Genomic DNA, 19,095 nt, shown 5'->3' with positions numbered 1-19,095 from the left:
ATGTAGTTGAGGCCAGTTCATTGGCTATATTTAAGAGGGAGTTAGATGTGGCCCTTGTGGCTAAAGGGATCAGGGAGTATGGAGAGAAGACAGGTACAGGATACTGAGTTGGATGATCAGACATGATCATATTAAATAGCAGTGCAGGCTCGAAGGGCCGAATGGCCTACTCCTGCATCTATTTTCTATGTTTCTATTTTAGATTGCCCCATACCTTCTCCATTACCAATCTAAACCTTATAATATGGTGATCACTACTCTCCATGTGCTCTACCACTGATCCCTGACCAACTTCATTCTCCAAGTCAAACCCACAATGCTGCCTCCTGGATGGGAAATGGCATCCTCCATTGAGTGTGTCGAGGTGCATACTGGCTAAAACTGGACACCACTAGACATGTCCCAGCCTGAACATTAGTGTATCAAACACACAGAGGACCCAGATGGAAGGTTACTGACCTTATGTAACACAAATTGAGTGGTCTATTTTCCATTACAATTGATTGTTCATTGCTGTTGGGTTAAGTGGGCAACTGTGTGAAAAGGATTATTTTAAAATGATTTTCTAAAACATTTGTTTAGTTAATTTTAATTTAGAGAAAATGTGTGAAAACAGACTCTTCAGCCCACCGAGTCCACACTGACCATCGATCGCCCATACATTAGTTGTATGTTATCCCATTTTTACATCCTTCACACTATGGGCATTTTACAGAAGCCACTTAACCTACACAGCTGCATGTCGTTGAATTGTGGGGGAAACTGGAGCTTCAGGAGAAAACCTATGTAGTCACAGGAAGAATGTATAAATTCCGCACAGCCAGCACCCATCGTCAGGATCGAACCCGGGGTCTCTGTTGCTGTGCCACCAAATTTTCTTAGTGGAGAATTTATTTAATGGCGATGTATTTGAAGAGATTTTGTTTGAAGAGATGCCTGAAGGTCCTACACTCTGTCCCCTCATTGACTCACATAGTGGAGTGAATACTCAGTGCCTTTACTTCAGGGAACGTGACAGAAAAGCTGGAAACACTCAACTGCATGGATGAGTTGGGTCGAAAGACTTGTTGCCTTGCTATATGACTACGAATCCACTGAGACACCTGGACCTGAACCTTTAATTCTGTTTCCCCCTCCACAAATGCTGCCTGACCTGCCTAGTGTTTCCAGCATTATTTGTTTATTGTTTCAAATTTCCAGCATCTGCATGTATTTGATTATTTTCATCTTGGATCTCATCGCACTGTTTTTGGGCTCTTTCTCGTCTCTGGTTGGGATTAATTCCCATCATATCAAACTAAGCAGCTGCTTCATCGGATTACAGTAGACTGCTGGGGATGTTTGCTCCATTCTGCAAGATGTTTCCCATTACTATGTTGATCTGGATTAATTAAATATGCTAATAGCTTTCGTGTCACACTCAGCTCTGCGACTGTTTACCTTCCACACTGGCAGCTGTCGACCACTCCAAACTGGAAGCCCTTTGCAAGATTTCATTGCAAATTAGCTGACAATGATCTTGCCTGGAGCAGGTGAAATGTTGCAGAGGAGTGTGAAGCGCTGCGTTTTTTCCTGAAAGGGGAAGCAAAGAAAGGGAGTATTAACAAAACCATTGCATGCTGCTAGAAAGGTTGAAAGAACAGAGAACATTGAAGGACCCTCTCCAAGTCGACCCATGCATACTCTACCCCCAATTTCCTGTGAAAGGTGATCTTGTGCTGGGATCTCGAGCAAACAGCAAAGTGTTGGAGGAACTCAAATGGTCAGCAGCAACTGTACAGGATATTTTCATGACATTTTAGGTCGGGGTCCTTCTTTAGACTGAAGACACACAAAAAGCTGGAGTAATTCAGCAGATCAGGCGGCATTTCTGGAGAAAAGGAATAGGTGAAGTTTCGGGTTGAGACCCTTCTTCAGTGTCAACCCAAAACATCACCTTTTCTCCAGAGATGCTGCCTGACCCGCTGAGTTACTCCAGCTTTTTGTGCCTGTCTTCAGTTTAGGCCAGCATCTGCAGCTCCCCCCTCCACGTTCCTTATTTAGACTGATTGAAGCAGGGTGTGAAAGCTGGAAAGGGGTGGGACAAAGAGGTAGGGGTGGGACAAAGCATGGCAAGTGAGAGGTGGATACAGGTGAGGGGAAAGAGGGGAGGGGGGTGATTGGTAGATGAATGGAGTAAGCAACAAAAGCTACAAGTGAAAGGATGTCAGATAAGGAAAAATGTGGAGGAGTAAAATGTGAAGCCAGAGGGAGGGATATGTGTGAACGGAGTCATGGGGATGGGGAAAGAGAGAGGATAAAAGCTAAATGTGGTATGTGATGTGAGATGAGCATATGAAGGAGGGGAAAGGAGAACAGTGACTCGGGTTGTGGGAGACGGTAAGATAAATCTGTGCACACCGGGGGTGGGATGGGGGCAAAGGAAAGAGACAGGGCTAGGGGGGAATTAGTTGAAATTGTAGAATTCAAGAAGGGTTCCAACGAAACATCATCTATCCATCATCTATCCATTTTCTCCAGAGATGTTGCCTTACTCAATGAGTTATTCCAGCATTTTGTGTCTATCTTTCATACCATTGGGTTGTAAGCTTACCAAGCGGAATATGAGGTGCTGTTCTTCCAGTTTGCCAGTGGCCTCACTCTTGTAATCAGAGGCCAAGGACAGAAACATCAGTAGGGGAATGAGAAAGAGAGTTAGCAAGCAGCTCCAGGGGCATTGGCAGGCAGAGAGCAAGTGTTCAGTGAAATGGTTACTGTCACTTGGTGTTGCCCAAGTAAATGGGGCCACATCGGGAGCAACAAATACAGTAGGCGAGATTGGAAGAATGGGAGTTCCCATCTTCACGTTTTGTCCCTTTACACCATGCCCTACCAGGAGACCTCAGAAGCCTCCAATTCTTCCTTGAACAGAGAGGCAACCAGTTCCTCTCAACCAACATTATCCTCCACTTGGCGGATCTTGTCCTCACCCTCAACACTTAACTACTCTTGCTTTCTTCAAGTCTAAGGTGTAACCATGGGCACTCGCATGGATCCCAGCTGTGACTGTCTATTAGTTGGGTACGATGAACACTCCTTGTTCCAAATCCTTTCTGGATCATTCCTAACTCTTTCTCTGCCACATCAATGACTGCATTGGGATTGCTTCCTGCGCCCGTGCAGAACATTTTGTTTTCATCAACTTTGCTAGCTTCCCCCCTGTCCTCAAATTCACTTGGAATTGGACTATCTCTGCCCTTTCTCAATCTATATCTAACCCAGGGGACGGACTATTAACTGATGTCCACTACAACCCTTTGACTTTCAGAGCAAGCTTGACTACACCTCCTCCTACCCTACCTCTTGCAAGGTGACCTGACTCTCAATTTCTCTGTCTCTGCTTGCATGTGCTCTCAAGATGAGCACAGTTCTGCTCTCACTTCCCCTCCTCCCAGATGGAACTTCGATAGTTCTCTTGGTCCTCATATTTCACCCTACTAGCCTCTTCGTTAAACACAATATTCTCCAACATTGTCCTATACCCACCTTCTGTAGCAACGCAACTGTGGTTTGCTCATCCCTTCCCACCAAACCTGCCCACATGCCCGGTACTTCCTCCTGCAACCTATCCTGTCCTTACACCTCCTCTCTCATTCCCATCCAGGGGCCCCAACATCCCTCCAAACAGTCATTATGCTCGTTGCAGTTTAATAGTATATTGGCAACTTAACAAATCTCCTCAAACTTCCAAGGAAGTGCATTGATGAGCCGTCTTTATGACTGCATCGATGTGCTGGGCCCACGAAAGATCTTCAGAGATATGCATGGCCAGGAAATTGAAGCTGTTGACTCTTTCCACCATTGTCCCATTGATGAAGACAACTTTGTGCATCCCCGGCTTTCCGCTCCTGAAGTCAATAACACTGTGTTACTGCCATACTTTACAGAAACATAAAAAATAGGCGCAGGAGTAGACTATTTGGCCCTTCAAGCCAGCACCGTCATTCAATGTGATCATCGCTGATCATCCAAAATCAGTACCCCGTTCCTGCTTTCTGCCCATATCCCTTGATTCCGTTAGCCCTAAGAGCTATATCTAACTCTCTCTTGAAAACATCCAGTGAATTGGCCTCCACTGCCTTCTGTGGCTGAGAATTCTACAGATTCACTCTCTGGGCGAAAAAACTTTGGAAAACCAAAGCAACTGGAGTTCCTTGTTTCTACAACCAGCACCTTGGTCTTGCTTACATTGAAAAAAAGTTTATTGTTCTGGCACCATTCAATTGGATTTTTAATATTTCTCCTGTACTCTGACTCATCGTTACTTGTTATTTGTCCAACAACGGTGGTATTATTTGTAAATCTAAAGAAGGCATAGGAAGTGTGTCTGGCTACACAGTCAAGAGTCAAGAGTGTTTTATTGCCCAATGGCCCAAACAGAACAATTACATTTTTACTTGCAGCAGTACAACAGAAAATGTAAACATAGTTCCCTGTAAATAATATAATAAACAAAAGAAGTTCAGTATATATATAAACAGAGATAATATATATATAAAACAAACAGTAATAGTGTAAAAAGACAAAACCAATGCCCCACAATCTATAATAGACACAAAATGCTGGAGTAACTCAGCGGGACAGGCAGCATCTCTGGAGAGAAGGAATGAGTGACGATTCGGGTCGAGACCCTTCTTCAGACTGATGTCAGGGGAGTGGCCGGTACATAGATAAGGAAGTGCATAGATAAGGAAGTGCAAGGTGTGAAAACAGGACAAAGGGAATAGAGATCAAGGAAAATGTAGAATAGATCATTGTTAGTTGGGAGAAGGTAACAACAAAGCAAACAGAGATAATATGTAGTCGGAGACAGTAAGACTGGTCGGAAAACTGGGGATGGAGAGAGAGGGAAAGCAAAGGCTACTTGAAGTTAGAGAAGTCAATGTTCATATTTCTGTGATTCCCCCAAATCTATGTAGTTCAGAGCTTATTTGGAGGTTGTGGTATTTGATGGTTGCAGGGAAGAACAGTTTGATGGTTGCAGGGGAGAACACTGGACGTCACAGTTTTCAAGCTCCATTAACTTCTATATCAGTCATTGGTATAGAAAGAGTAGACCAGGTGACTGAGCACATACAATATCCACGACCTCTACCCACTAGAAGGGCATCAAACGCATGGGAACACCACCGCCTGGAAATTGCCGTCCAAGCCACACTTCATCTTGACTCGGAAATTTATCTCCATTCCTTCACTACTGCTGGATCAAAATCCCTAGCTCTCTCCCTGACATCCTTTCCAGCATTGTGGCTAAAACCCGTACCTCAAGAACCTCATGGGTCCAAGAAGGCAGTTCACCACGATCTTCTCAAGAGCAATTAAAAGCTGCCTCAGACTGCAAAACTCACGCCCCTTAAATGAATTAATAAATTCACATCTACATTTGCACTCTCAGTCTGGCTCTAGATTTGGGAGTTTGACTCCAGCCTGCGAGTGTGGCTCTGCTGGGAAGTGGGAATCAGGGCACTTGATTGTAACAGGCAGTTTTAATAATGAGACAACCCCGTTCCTGCCCCACTATTCCTGGCCGATCTGATACCTGCACTGAAGCTCACCTCCTCCCAGTTCGCCAAACCCATGGAGTCAAACTGATTCAATCTCCCCCAATGAAAATCTAACTTTCTATCATTTCTTAAAGAAAGTGTGAAACAAAGGTTCTACAGCTGGGTGCAGTAGACAAGCCTGGGACTCCCTCCCCGTGCCCTCTGACCCCTTGGAGTTAATCTGCATAAAAATGTTTTAGCGGAGCAGGAACTAGTGGTGCTGGGTGTGCGAGAGAGAGTGTGTGTGTGTGAGTGGGTGAGTGAGAGAGAGAGAGAGAGTGTGTGTGAGTGAGTTAGAGCGAGAGAGAGAGTAAGTGTAAAGAAAAGAAAGACAAGGAAAAGAAAATAAAGATACAGAAAGAGAAAGAGGGGAGAAAGGAAAGGAGAGAGAGAGAGAATGTGAGAGGGGGGGAGAAAGAGAAAGAGGGGGAGAAAGAGAGAGAGAGAGAGAGAGAGAGAAGCAGGCAAAGGCAGGAGCCGCCAGCGACGAGTCCAGAACACTTTCAGAGGAGTTGGCTTGATGCGAGTGCGGAGGAGAGAGTTTCTGTCGGTGCGGGGAGAGAATGGGCCAGACTGCTGTCTCCGGTGTCTCGCAGCCTGCGAGCGGTGAGTTAACTAACAATCAGTCACCTCTCCTCTCCGCTCTTCCCGCGCCTTCCCCAAGCACAGCTCGTTAAAAAGACAAAATAACTTGTGAGAGTTTCTGGAATTACTGGTAGATCTGGAACCATGCAGTAGAGTTAAGTTTTCTATCTGGTGAACTTTGATCAAGATTCCTAATGACTCCAAAGAGTTTGCTGCACGTAAGGGAGGGGGGGTGGGTGGGGGGAGAGACAAACAGGACCGCAAGGATGTTGGGTGGAAAAGGCTGTGGGTTCTTCAGACAAGCCCAGCGTGGGATTCAAGGGCCTGATCGAAGGAGTAAAGATTTGGGAGTGAGTCTCCGCAACCGGGGTGAAGGGAAGTGAAAAGAAAGAATCTCCACTATATGTTAAGAGAATGTCGTTTCCTCTGATTGTTCAACGGAACGATTCCCATTTTTAGTGTGCCTGCTGTGGTATAGTAGTGGTTAAGTCACTGGCCTAGCAGTCAGACTTCTGGACCTGTGTCTACGGGGACTTCAAATCCCACCACGGCAGCTGGGGAATTTAAATTCAATTAAATAAATCTGGAGTTAAAAATAAAAGCAGCTCTGTTGTGGTAACCATGAAACTATCGGATTTTTTTTTTGTTAAAAATCCATCTGGTTCAGGGAAGGAAATCTGCCTTTGGCATGCCTTTGGATTTCTAACCAGCCATTGGCATTGACCAGAAACTACCTCCTCACTTTGTGGATAGTTAGAGATGGACAATTAATGCTGGCATTGCCAACAATGTTCACATCCTGCAAATGTATCACAGATTGAGCTGTTATTGTAAAGGGATGGAGGGCAACAATATGGTTCAATAGTTAACTTGTCAAATGACAGCACCAGCAGTGATGTGTTTTGTTTAGTTTAGATTAGAGATACAACGTGGAACACCGAGCAATGCTGACCTGTACATTAGTTTTATCTTAAATACTAGGGACGATTGACAGAAGCGAATTAAACAAGAAACATGGTCGTCTGTGAAATATGAGTGGAAACCAGAGCACCCGGAGAGAACCCATGTGGTCACAGGGAGAACGTACAAACTCCATACAGACAGAAAGCACCCGAAGTCAGGATCAAACTCGGGTCTCTGGTGCTGTAATTGTGTGGCCGACAATACTATCAGGTTGTACTTATCTAGCTGTAACCTGCTCATCCATGCCCAGCTTGGATTTAACTAGCAACATTCAGCTCAGGTCCAATCCTGGACTAATGAGCTGAATTCCAGAAGCAAGTTGAGAGTGACTGCTCTAGACGCCAAGACAGCACTTGACTGTGTTTTGTCAACAAGGAGCCCGGGTCCAATCAAGGTCAGCAGTCAGAGCAGGCTTGGGGGGATGAGTGGTCTACATCTCCTCCTGACTATGCAGGGGGAAGGTGAAACCATGCCTGGAGTAATCTGTCCAATTTTGGTTTCTTCGTTTAGGATTTGCAATGGAGGGAGTTCAGAGAAAGTTTACCAAGTCTTGTGATCAGGATGGGCCTTGTATCCTATTTGAAAGGTGTAAACTTGTTAAGTGGCTTGTGAGGGTGTCATTTAATACTGAAGTGAGGAGGATTTTCTTCTTTGAGGTCTGTAAATCTGGAATTTTCTACGCAGAAGTTGAATTCATATATTTATGAGCAGATTTCTAGCCTGTCCAGCCATTGGAGGATTATGGAGAAAGGAAAGGGGAACTGGAGGACAAGGTTTAGTCAGCCCTGATCTGATTGAATGGAGGGGAAGATGGAAGACCTGTAGCCCTGTTCTCCTGTTATGTGTTCTTCAGTTGACCCTCCAGTGAATTCATGCAGTGAAGATTGAGTTGTCTTCGGTTCCCAGCCCAACATCACCCAAGAAACATTAGCTCTTGTATCCTACTGTTGTTTGTGGGATCACAAACTGGACGCTGCTTCTCCCTACTTTTCAACATGGAACAAGACTGCTGGCTATATAGGGCCTTGGAATTCGTGAGGTTGTGGGAGGCGCTACAAAAATGTAACCAGGCCCAGGACAATGTCCTGAGGACCTCCTGGAGCTGGGATTGACCAACAACCATCAGAACCATCTGCAGTGGCTCGTTGAAGTCCACTCATTTCAGTTTTACGCAGACTCCCTGATACCACACTCTTGTCAAGTGATGTATTTGATGTTGAGGGTGGTAACTCCCTCATCACCTCCAAAATTCAGTGTTTTAGTCCAGAATTAGACCAAGGCGTTGCTAACGTCTGGAATCGAGTGGTGCTGGTAAAATCCAAACAGGGCATGAATGAGCAGGTTATTGGTGAGTAAAAGGCCTGTCCCACTTGGGCGTCATTTGCGCGTCACGCTGGTGGCGCGTGAAGATTTTGTGCATCCCAAAATGCTGGGGCGCTGCGCGCATCACTGCCTAAGCCACCACCTCTCACCACGCGCCATGCGTGCGTCATGTGCGTGCGTGATGCATAAATGATGTTGTGTCTTGATGTGTAAATGGTGTCGCGTAAATGATGCGCTAATAACGACCAAGTGGGACAGGCCTTTAAGTGTTGACAACACCTACCATCACTTTGAGGTTTGAAGGAGGCTGGTTAGACCAGGATTAGCAAGATTGGATTTGTGATGGGGTTTTTTTGTGGGCAGCAAATAACTGGACAATCTTTTTTAGAATGTGGGTTGAATGTTGTAACTGCATTGGAATAGTTTGGCTGAGACATGGTTACTTGTGGAGCACAAGTCTTCAGTACTACCACTGTGCAGTTGTTTAATCTAAAGTATTTGCTGCATCTAACAAGGGTAGGACCTACACAGTAAATGGTAGGCCTCTGGGGAGTGTTGTTGAGCAGAGGGATCTAAGAATGCAGGTGCATGGTTCCTTGAAGGTCAAGTCACAGGTAGACAAGATGGTCAAAAAGGCTTTTGGCACATTGGCCTTCATCAGTCAGAGTATTGAGTATAGAAATTGGAAGGTCATGTTGCAGTTGTATAAGATGTTGGTGAGACTGCATTTAGAATATTGTGTTCAGTTCTGGGCACCACGTTATAGGAAAGATATTGTCAAGATTGAAAGGGTTCAGAAAAGATTTACGAGGATGCTGCCAGGACTAAAGGGTGTGAGCTACAGGTAGAGGTTGAGTAGGCTGGGTCTCTATTCCTTGGAGCGCAGGAGGATGAGGGGAGATCTTATAGAGGTATACAAAATCATGAGAGGAATAAATCGGGTAGACGCACAGAGTCTCTTGCCCAGAGTAGGGTGATCGAGGACTAGAGGACATAGGTTCAAGGTGAAGGGGAAAATACTAGTCCCACCTGCCTGCGTTGAGCCCATTTCCTTCTAAACCAATCATATCCATTTACCTGACCAAATATTTTTTAAACATTGTAATGTTTGGGACAAAGACCCATCATTTATTTATTTGCCTCTGTATCCACAATTTGAGATTTGTAATAGAAAAAAAATCACGTGGTTAAAGTGCACATTGTCAGATTTTAATAAAGACCAATTTTATACATTTTTGTTTCACCATGTAGAAATTACAGCAGTGTTTATACATAGTCCCCCCATTTCAGGGCACCATAATGTTTGGGACACAGCAATGCCATGTAAATTAAAGTAGTTATGTTTAGTATTTTGAAGCCTGTGATTCATGGACATCGACTGTTACTGGGTATCTTCTTTGGTGATGCTCTGCCAGGCCTGTATTGCAACCATCTTTAGCTTATGCTTGTTTTTGGTGCTAGTTCCCTTCAGTTTTCTCTTCAGCATATAAAAGGCATGCTCAATTGGGATCAGATCGGGTGATTGACTTGGCCATTCAAGAATTGACCATTTTTTAGCTTTGTAAAACTCCTTTGTCGCTTCAGCAGTATGTTTGTTATCATTGTCTTGCTGTAGAATGAACTGCCGGCCAATGAGTTTTGAGGCATTTGTTTTTACTTGAGCAGATAGGATGTGTCTATACACTTCAGAATTCATTATGCTACTACCATTTGCATTGTGTCATCAATGAAGATAAGTGAGCCAGTACTTTCAGCAGCCATGCATGCCCAGGCCATAACACCCCCACCACCGTGTTTCACAGATGAGGTGGTATGCTTTGGATCTTGGGCAGTTCCTTCTCTCCTCCATATTTTGCTCTTGTCATCAATCTAATATAAGTTAATCTTCATCTCATCTGTCCACGAGACCTTTTTCCAGAACTGTAGTTGCTCTTTTAAGTACTTCTTGGCAAACTGTAACTTGGCCATCCTATTTTTGCAGTTGACCAGTGGTTTGCATCTTGCAGTGTAGCCTCTGTATTTCTGTTCATGAAGTCTTCTGCGGACAGTGGTCATTGACAAATCCACGCCTGAAGATCTGTCGGACAGGTGTTTGGGGATATTTCTTTATTATAGAGAGAATTCTTCTGTCAAGGAGGTCTTCCTTGGCCTGCCAGTCCCTTTGCGATTAGTAAGCTCACCAGTGCTCTCTTTCTTCTTCATGATGTTCCAAATAGTTGATTTTGGTAAGCCTAAGTTTTGGCTGAAGGTACACAAAATTGCTGGGGAAACTCAGCGGGTGCAGCAGCATCTATGGAGCGAAGGAAATAGGCGACGTTTCGGGCCGCACTTTGAAGAAGTTTTGGCTGATGTCTCTAACAGTTTTATTCTTGTTTCTCAGTCTCATAATGGCTTCTTTGACTTTCATTGGCACAACTTTGGTCCTGATGTTGATAAACACCAATAAAAGTTTCCAAAGGTGATGGAAATCTGGAGAAAAGACTAGGTGCTGAGAACTCTCTTATACCTGCATTAAGGAGGCAATTAAACACACCTGAGCAAATACAAACACCTATGAAGCCATGTGTCCCAACATTATGGTGCCCTGAAATGGGGGGAAACTGTATAAACACAGCTGTAATTTCTACGTTGAAACAAAAATGTATAAAAATGGCCTTTATTAAAATCTGACAATGTGCACTTTAACCACATGTGATTTTTTCTATTACAAATCTCAAATTGTGGAGCACAGGCAAATAAATAAATGATGGGTCTTTGTCCCAAACATTATGGAGGGCATTGTATATGGACAGGGAAGGTTCAGAGTGATACAGGTCAAATGGAACAAATTGGACTAGTTTAGATGGGCATGTTGGGCTGATGGGCCGGATTCCATGCCATATGACTCTCTTGACTCTGGTGTGTCACCCCTTCGATATTGCATCAGTATCGGCATGAATTGGAAACTTGACACATGAAATGGTCTCGTGACTTTTTGCCTCTGTTCTGGATGCATTCTGCTGAGTCCCAGCTGTTTCAGAATCCCATCTGTTGCTCGCATGAGGTCAGGCTGTGACTGTCGTATGGCCACATTTATTGCTGAGGCAGCAACTTCCTTGAGTAGTCCAAATCAACTGGTCAAAAACAACTTAGAAATTAGGCAGCTACTGTTTCGAAAGCACGTTGCACGTACTTTTCAGGACATCCAGTGAAGCACCACCGATGCACAGAAGCAGCGGTTTGTACAATCTCCAGGATGCACTGCAGCTAGACGCCAGAGACAGCTCCTTTCAAACCCACAACTTCTGCCAGCTGGAAAGACAACGGCTGCAAAAGCATGGGAACAGCCCCACCTAGGAATTTCCCTCTAAATATTGCACCATCCTAACTTGAAAATATATCACTATTCCTTCAGTGTCATTGGGTCAAAATCCTGGAGTTCCATCTCTAAGAACATTGTGGGTATACCCGCATATCAAGGACTGCAGTGGTTCAAGAAAGATTTGTTCCGTTTATTGTCATGTGTTCCGAGGCACAGTGAAAACTTTTTGTTACGTGCTATCCAGCCAAAGCAAAGTATGTCCACAAATGTACACTGTCCACAGTGTAGAGAGTAAGGATGGAGCGTACAACATGCAGTGCAAGATAAAGTCCAATTAAAAATAGTTCAAAGATCGTCAATGAGGTGTTTGGGAGGTCAAGACCACACTTTAGCTGGTGAGAGAACGGTTCAGTTGCCTGATAACAGCTGGGAAGTAACTGTCCCTGAATCTGGTGCTACATGTTTTCGAACTTATGTACCTCTTACTCGATGGGAGAGAGGAGAAGAGTGAGTGACCAGGGTGAGACCAGTCCTTGATTATGCTGGTGGCCTTGCCGAGCTAGTGTGAAGTGTAGATGGGGTTAATGAAAGTGAGGTTGTTTTGCGTGATGATCTGAGCTACGTCCACAACTCTAGCTCACCACTACCTTCTCCAGGGCAATGAGGGATGGGCAATTATATGTCGGCTCAGGCTGCGAAGCCCTCGAGCCTTGAATAAATATAAAATACCTGTGTGATATCAGAATATTGGCAGCCAATCTTCATGCAACAATTCCACCAACTACAATTTGAAATGACAGAGAACTGATCGTGGAATTAGTGATGGCCTCTTCACCAGGTATCGTTCCCATGCACTTACTCAATGTTTGCTCCCATTTCAAATACTAGGGGTCCATTGAGGATATGACAAATACCATGAATGAATGGTGGGAACATAGGGAATACTGAGGTAACAAAAAGGATCTTCTTGTATATCCTAGGATCCTCAAAGATGGCGATACAAGTAGATAGGGAGGTGAAGAAGGCATATGGGATGCATAGAATATTAGAACATGGTCTCGATACAAATGTCAGAAATGTTGGTGATGCCACACCTGGAATGTTGTGCTTTTCTAGTTGTGGGAAGGATGTGATTGCACTGGAAAGGGTACTGAGGAGATTCACCTGTGATGTTGCTCTCTAGAGAGACTAAGGAGTCATAATCATAGTCATAGAGCTACACAGCACAGAAGTAGGCCTTTTGGCCCAAATGGTTCATGCTGACCACATTGTCTAACTGAGCTTGTCCCACTTTCCTGCCCACGGCTAATATCTCCCCAAACCTTCCTATCCGTGTACCTGTCCTACTTGTTCCAGCTTGTTACACACCACCTTCTTTGAAGAAAAAGTTATATTTTTCTTAGTTCTTTTCTCTCTCACCTTAAACCTATACCCTTCCATAAGGAGTCCCAGTACTGGACTTAAACCTTAGGATGGTCAGCTACAAAGGTTAAAAACAAAGAGGGAAACTAACAGCTCTTCACTAAAGTAGATAAGTTGAACTGTGGAGCAGGATGCCAAAGAGGATTGCTGATGGGAGATGGGTCAGAGAGCCTACAACAAGATTTTGAATGAGAGGGAGATGGGATTTGGAGCTTGCTCCCACCAAGAGAAGTGAAGGTGACCATTTTGGGCAGATTGACAAGTGAGGGAGAAAGGAAGTGAAAACCCCACATTGGACTGACGTACTCGGCAATGAGACTTTGACCATTTAGTCAGTTGTTTGTTGTAAAAATCTGTGCTTGTAGGAATGCAGTGAATAGTGTTTGTATCAGCTACAACTGAAGCAGTCAGACTCCACTTTGCTGGGCAACTTCCTCTCTTGTTGAATTACGGTTACCACAACTGGAACTAATCCCAGCTCAGTGGCTTGGAGTTGAGACGCAAACCACGAAGGAACTGGAGGGTCATTTCCACTATGTGTTTACAGACCAACTTGCCCACGAGGGACAGCCTCCTTGAATGTGAAATGAGGCTCCCTTTGCACAGCAGGCTACAGGGGTAGAGAACGATCGGCATCAGAGAGGAAGGCAAACACGAACACGAACAGAAGGCAGAGCTGTCAGCACCGGAAAAAGATAGGATTTAAATTTTCTGTTCGAATGAATCCCAGATAAAGAGGCTGGGCTCTGTTTATTTTTAAGAAATTAATTAAAAGTTAGTGATGTTTTGAAGTTATCACCAGCCAGTAGGTTAATATAATGTTCAACAGGAGGAAGGTCTGAGACTTAACTCCAGCGGAGTTCAGTCAATAGGAGCTTTGCTGCTGTTGCCACTGAGCTGTTCCTGTGGAATTACCCAGCTGCGGATAGCGGAGGAGGAGGGAATGCTGCTAAAGTTTAGCCTGATGCTGTTTAATTGTTTTAGTGGCACTGCATCGGCTGCTGGTCATAATGTGCCAGAGGTTTGCAAGGTTTGGAGCAAGAAGCAGCAGAGGAGTAGACTTAATGGGCCGAATGGCCTTCTGATGAGATGCCAGGAATACAACTAGAGAATGCTCTGCAGCTGGGGTGAGAGGGATCGAGGGAGGGGGAGAGGGAGAGTGAATGGTTCCTGTCCGTGACCTTCTGAATGGCGTCAAGTCACTCATGAAGCTGCCAGGGCAGAGCTGAGAGAGCACCACATAGCCTTGAGTCTCCTTCAACTATATTGTTGATGTTAGTTCTTCAAAGAGGGCATATTTGAGCCGCAGAGCAAGATAACGGGATGGACCACCAATTAGAAGAAGGGCTGAGAGCCAACTAAACACTATTTTAGTAAGAGATGGGATTTTGGGGCTTGTTCCCAGCAGGGGAAGTGGGAATAATAAACGGGATTTCGAGAAACTAAATAAACACGAGGGAGAGGGGAAGAGAAATGCCGGCCGATGGGATGGGTTGATATTGGCTTGGTAACAAGGTTGTGGTGGAAGACTTCCCTGGTTTACTGTTCGACAAACTGTTCCTCCCTCAACAATATCTTATCACAAACCTTGCCTCCACGGCCAAATCCAAGGTAGTGATTAAGCATGTAATTATGTGTGCTTCATGGGATTGCACTGTGCACCCAGTGCTTGTCGTACGATGCGAGGGCAGTTGCTTCCCACGACAGAGACTTTAAGATAGTGCTGGGGCGTGAGAAACTGAGAGTGGTACAGCTAGGTGTTTTGTTATCATTCCTTATGCACAGATACTGCAAAAGCTCATGCCTTGTTTACCTAAGGCTGCTGCACGGATGCTGGCTTTGTTAGCAAATATTCTGTGGTATCGTGCTACCGAATCGTTATCTTTTTGACCTTTTGAGTGTGATTGTTGTTTTGTTGACTTGATTGTTGTACTTACTGAAGGCCAGGCTCTTGAACCTGACTTTAGTTTAGTTTAGTTTAGTTTAATGTTACAGCGCGGAAACAAGCCCTTCGGCCGACCAAGTCTGCACCGAGCAGCGTTCCCCGCACATTAACACTATCCTAAACACACTAGGGACAACTTACACATAAACCTAGCCAATTAACCTACATACCTGTACGCCTTTGGAGTGTGGAAGGAAACCGAAGATCTCGGAGAAAACCCACCCGGTCACGGGGAGAACGTACAAACACCGTACAGACAGCACCCGTAGTCGGGATTGAACCCGGGTCTCTGGCACTGCAAGCACTGTAAGGCAGCAACTCTACCGCTGTGCTACCGTGGCCGCCATGGTGAACCTACCTCTTAGACCACCTGGTGGCCTTGGTCTATGAACTTTCGGACAAAGTGAGACCCAGTGATGGTCTCAGCCCTGAGCTTCTGGCAGAACAGGGGAGGTGGCTTCACTGGTACAGATGTCAGCTGAGATAGTGAACCAACCACACACACTATGAGCATAAGAAGTAGGAGCGAGGGGAAGCCTGATTGTTTTTCATTGATTGTGTCATGGAACATTAATGACCCTGATTCCGTTATCGGTTCTAGTTATTGCTGAATCACAGAGGATTATATATTCTGGGATAGAGAGTGTGAGCTTCTGTGTAACTCGGGATATAGGATGAGATCATCATTTTCCTCCAGCTACACTAATATTGTTGGTACCAATCCAATGCAAAAGTTAAAAGAGCAGCAATTCAAGGCAGGCTGTTCAGCCTTTGAGCATGCTCTGGCTATCTGATCCTACTGTGGGTATAGTTGGTGTTTAAAAGTTATTTGGTTAAGTACGTGGATAGGAAAGGTTCAGAGGGATTTGGGAGAAATGCTGGCAAATGCGACTAGTTCGTAAGATGTGTTGGGCTGAAAGGCCTGTTTCTGTACTGTTTGACTCTGACTATGATTCAATTTCCTTATGACATAGAGAGAAGCCATTTTGGTCCATCAGGACTATCCCATCTCTCAGAACAATTCCATTCCCCACTAATGTACCTGATGACTAGTTCTCCCCAGCTAGGAGGAACAGGCTCCTTACACTAAACCTGTTGAGCCTAGTCAGAATTTTGTATGTCTCAATGAGATTTCAAATATTGGTGTAATTTTTAACTCATTTTTTTGAATTGGGGCATCCCAATCCAGCTTTTCCTGGCCATCCATAATTGCCCTGAGAAGGTGGTGGTGAGCCATCTTCCTGAACCACTGCAGTGAGGTTTGGTGAAGGTGATCTCACCGTGCTATTGCAGAGAAAGAGTTCCTGGAGGTAATGAGGGAACAATGATGTATTTCCAAGTTAGAATACCGTAAGCCTGAAAGGGAACCTGCCAGTGGTGGTGTTCCCTTGCCCCTTAAAGGTGTAGGAAGTGATTTTTGGTAGCAGAAAATCATACGATATGAAAAACTATTTATCCCAGGAGGGAAATTGGTCAGCCGACAGTCATAAAATACAACAAGATACATGAAACGTGAAATTAAATTAAAGTGATTAGTGAAGAGTCAAGGATTTGGCATGTGCAAAGATTGTGGAGGGGGTGGGGGGGAAGGGGAGTCAGTCTACCACATGACAGAAGGGGTAGGAGTTGTACAGTTTGGTAGCCACAAGGAAAAAGGATCTCTTGTAGTGCTCTGTACTGCATCTTGGTGGAACCAGTCTGTTGCTAAAGGTGCTCCACAGGTTGACCAGTGTGTTATGGAGGGGGTGAGCTATATTGTCCAAGATGCTCTGAAGCTTGGGGCGCATCCTCCCCTCCAAGACCATCTCCAGTGAATCCAACTCCACCCCCAGGATGGAGCCAGCCTTCTGAATGGAAAACGCCTTGTATGGCCCATGAACATTTGAATTTTCCAATTTCAGATGTCCCGCACCACCTGTGTTCCTCTCTCAGTCCACCCAGGGTCTGTCGTTGTGCAGCAGTTACGGCCCACCTCCTGCCTCTGTTGCCGAGAATCATCACTATCCCCAACCTGGTTGCATATGCCCCTCACCTATGCCTATTGGCCTGTGTTACTTCTCCCTTCATTCCCCTTCTCCTATCCCCACTCTCACCTGCCTCCATCTGCCCATCAGTTTCAGTTTAGTTCATTGTCACGTGTACTGAGGTACAGTGAAAAAGCTTTTTGTTGAGTGCTAACCAGTCAGCGGAAAGACAATACATGATCACAATCAATCTATTTACAGTGTATAGATCCATGATAAGGGAATAATGTTTAGTGCAAGGTAAAGCCAGCAAAGTCAGGTCAAGGATAGTCCGAGGGACATTGGAGGTAGATGGTAGTTCAGCACTGCCCTCTGGTTGTGGTGGAATGATTCCGTTGCCTAACAGCAGCTGGGAAGAAACTGTCCCTGAATCTGTGGTGTGATACCCCACCTATCACCTACTGGTCCCCTATCTCACTCCTCCGCACCTCATTATACTGGCCATTTTCCCTCTCCATTCTCAGTCCTAATCCAGTTTCACTATGAAACATCGACCATTCCTTTCACCTCATCAGATACTGCTTAACCCACTGCATTCTTTAAGCAGATTATTTCCGTTGTTGCAGGATCCCCAGACTCTATATGTTTGTCTGGTCCAGGTTGAGTTTCTCACTAATGGTCTCTCCAATATATAGAGTGTGGGACGTAATGTCATCGAACGTCAAGGATTGGTGGTTAGTGGAAACTGCGGAAGCTGGTTTACAGAAAAGACACAAAGTGCTGGCGTAACACAGCCAGTCAAGCAGCATCTTTGGATAACATGGATAGGTGATGTTTCAGGTCAGGACCCTTCTTCAGACTGATTGCAGATGGCAGGTGGTAGAATGCGAGAAGTGGGGGGGGGGGGGCAGGCCAAAGCCTGACAAGCAACAGGTGGATACAGGTAAAGGGGGGTTTTGAGGCAGATGGTTGGATAGAGACTGGAGATGAAAAGGCAGAAGGTGTGAGACAATAGGATTGAAGAGTTGCGAATTGTTAAGCTAGATGAAGGAATGTAGATGGAAGGGGGAGGGGAGAAATGGGTGCAGGTGACGCAGCCCAGAGTGGGGAAGAAGGGGGAGGGGAGATTTGGTAGTTACCTAAAATTGGTGAATTTAATGTTCATACCGTTGGGTTGTAAGTGACCCAAGTGGAATATGGTGTATGTGGTTATATCATCTGCCGATGGAGATAGTCATTGCCTGGCACTCACAGATGTTACTTGTAGACATTTATCAGCCCATGCCCTAATATTGTCCAGGTCTAACTGGTTGCATACATGGAATGCATCATTTGTTGAGTTGTGAATGTAATTGAGTATCAGTGAACATCCCCTTTTCTGGCTTTATGAAGAAAAGAAGGTCACTGATGAAGCAGCTGAGACACTGCCATGAGGAACAATCGCTGTCATCTTCTGTTGTGTGGCATCTGTTTTATCTGTTTTATCTTGATGCCACGCTCAATCGGGTGTTGCCTTGATGTCAGGCAATCACTCTCGCCTCTTGATTTCACCCATATGATCCATGTATGGACCAAGGTTATGATGAGGTCTGGAGCCGTAGTTCTGATGAGCTGTTTATTGAGGAATTGGTGTCAATGACAGTCTTTGTGTAAGAAACACCTCCGCTCAGTCCATCAGGCTCGGCGATCGTTTCGCTGAACACCTCTGCTCAATCCGTCTTAATTTACCTGATCTCCCGGTTGCTCAACACTTCAACTCCCCCTCCCATTCCCAATCTGAGCTTTCTGTCCTGGGCCTCCTCAATTGTCAGAGTGAGGCCCCGCGCAAATTGGAGGGACAGCACCTCATATTTCGCTTGGGCAGTTTACACCCCAGCGGTATGAACATTGACTTCTCTAACTTCAAATAGCCCTTGCATTAGGGTTAGGGTTAGCTGTAATTTCCACATGGTGAAACCAAAATGTATAAAAATAGCCTTTAGTAAAATCTGACAATGTGCACTTTAACCA

At 45.0% G+C, this 19,095-nt stretch overlaps 1 protein-coding gene across 2 annotated transcripts in view; it reads left to right on the top strand.

Moving 5' to 3' along the window:
- phactr2 (phosphatase and actin regulator 2) overlaps positions 1-19,095 on the top strand; it is a 142,099-nt gene that overhangs the window by 21,862 nt on the left and 101,142 nt on the right. The window contains exon 2 of one of the 2 annotated variants that reach the window (XM_033026064.1): positions 6,031-6,188. In XM_033026064.1, the coding sequence (XP_032881955.1) occupies positions 6,146-6,188 (43 nt within the window). In that variant the 5' untranslated portion in view covers positions 6,031-6,145. Of the gene's footprint in view, positions 1-5,809; positions 6,189-19,095 lie in introns of those variants that run through there. The other variant, XM_033026063.1, reaches the window with a different exon arrangement.

This window comes from Amblyraja radiata, chromosome 8 (assembly GCF_010909765.2).
Source record: "Amblyraja radiata isolate CabotCenter1 chromosome 8, sAmbRad1.1.pri, whole genome shotgun sequence".
NCBI lineage: Eukaryota > Metazoa > Chordata > Chondrichthyes > Rajiformes > Rajidae > Amblyraja > Amblyraja radiata.
This window is presented reverse-complemented; position numbering and strand designations above follow the sequence as displayed.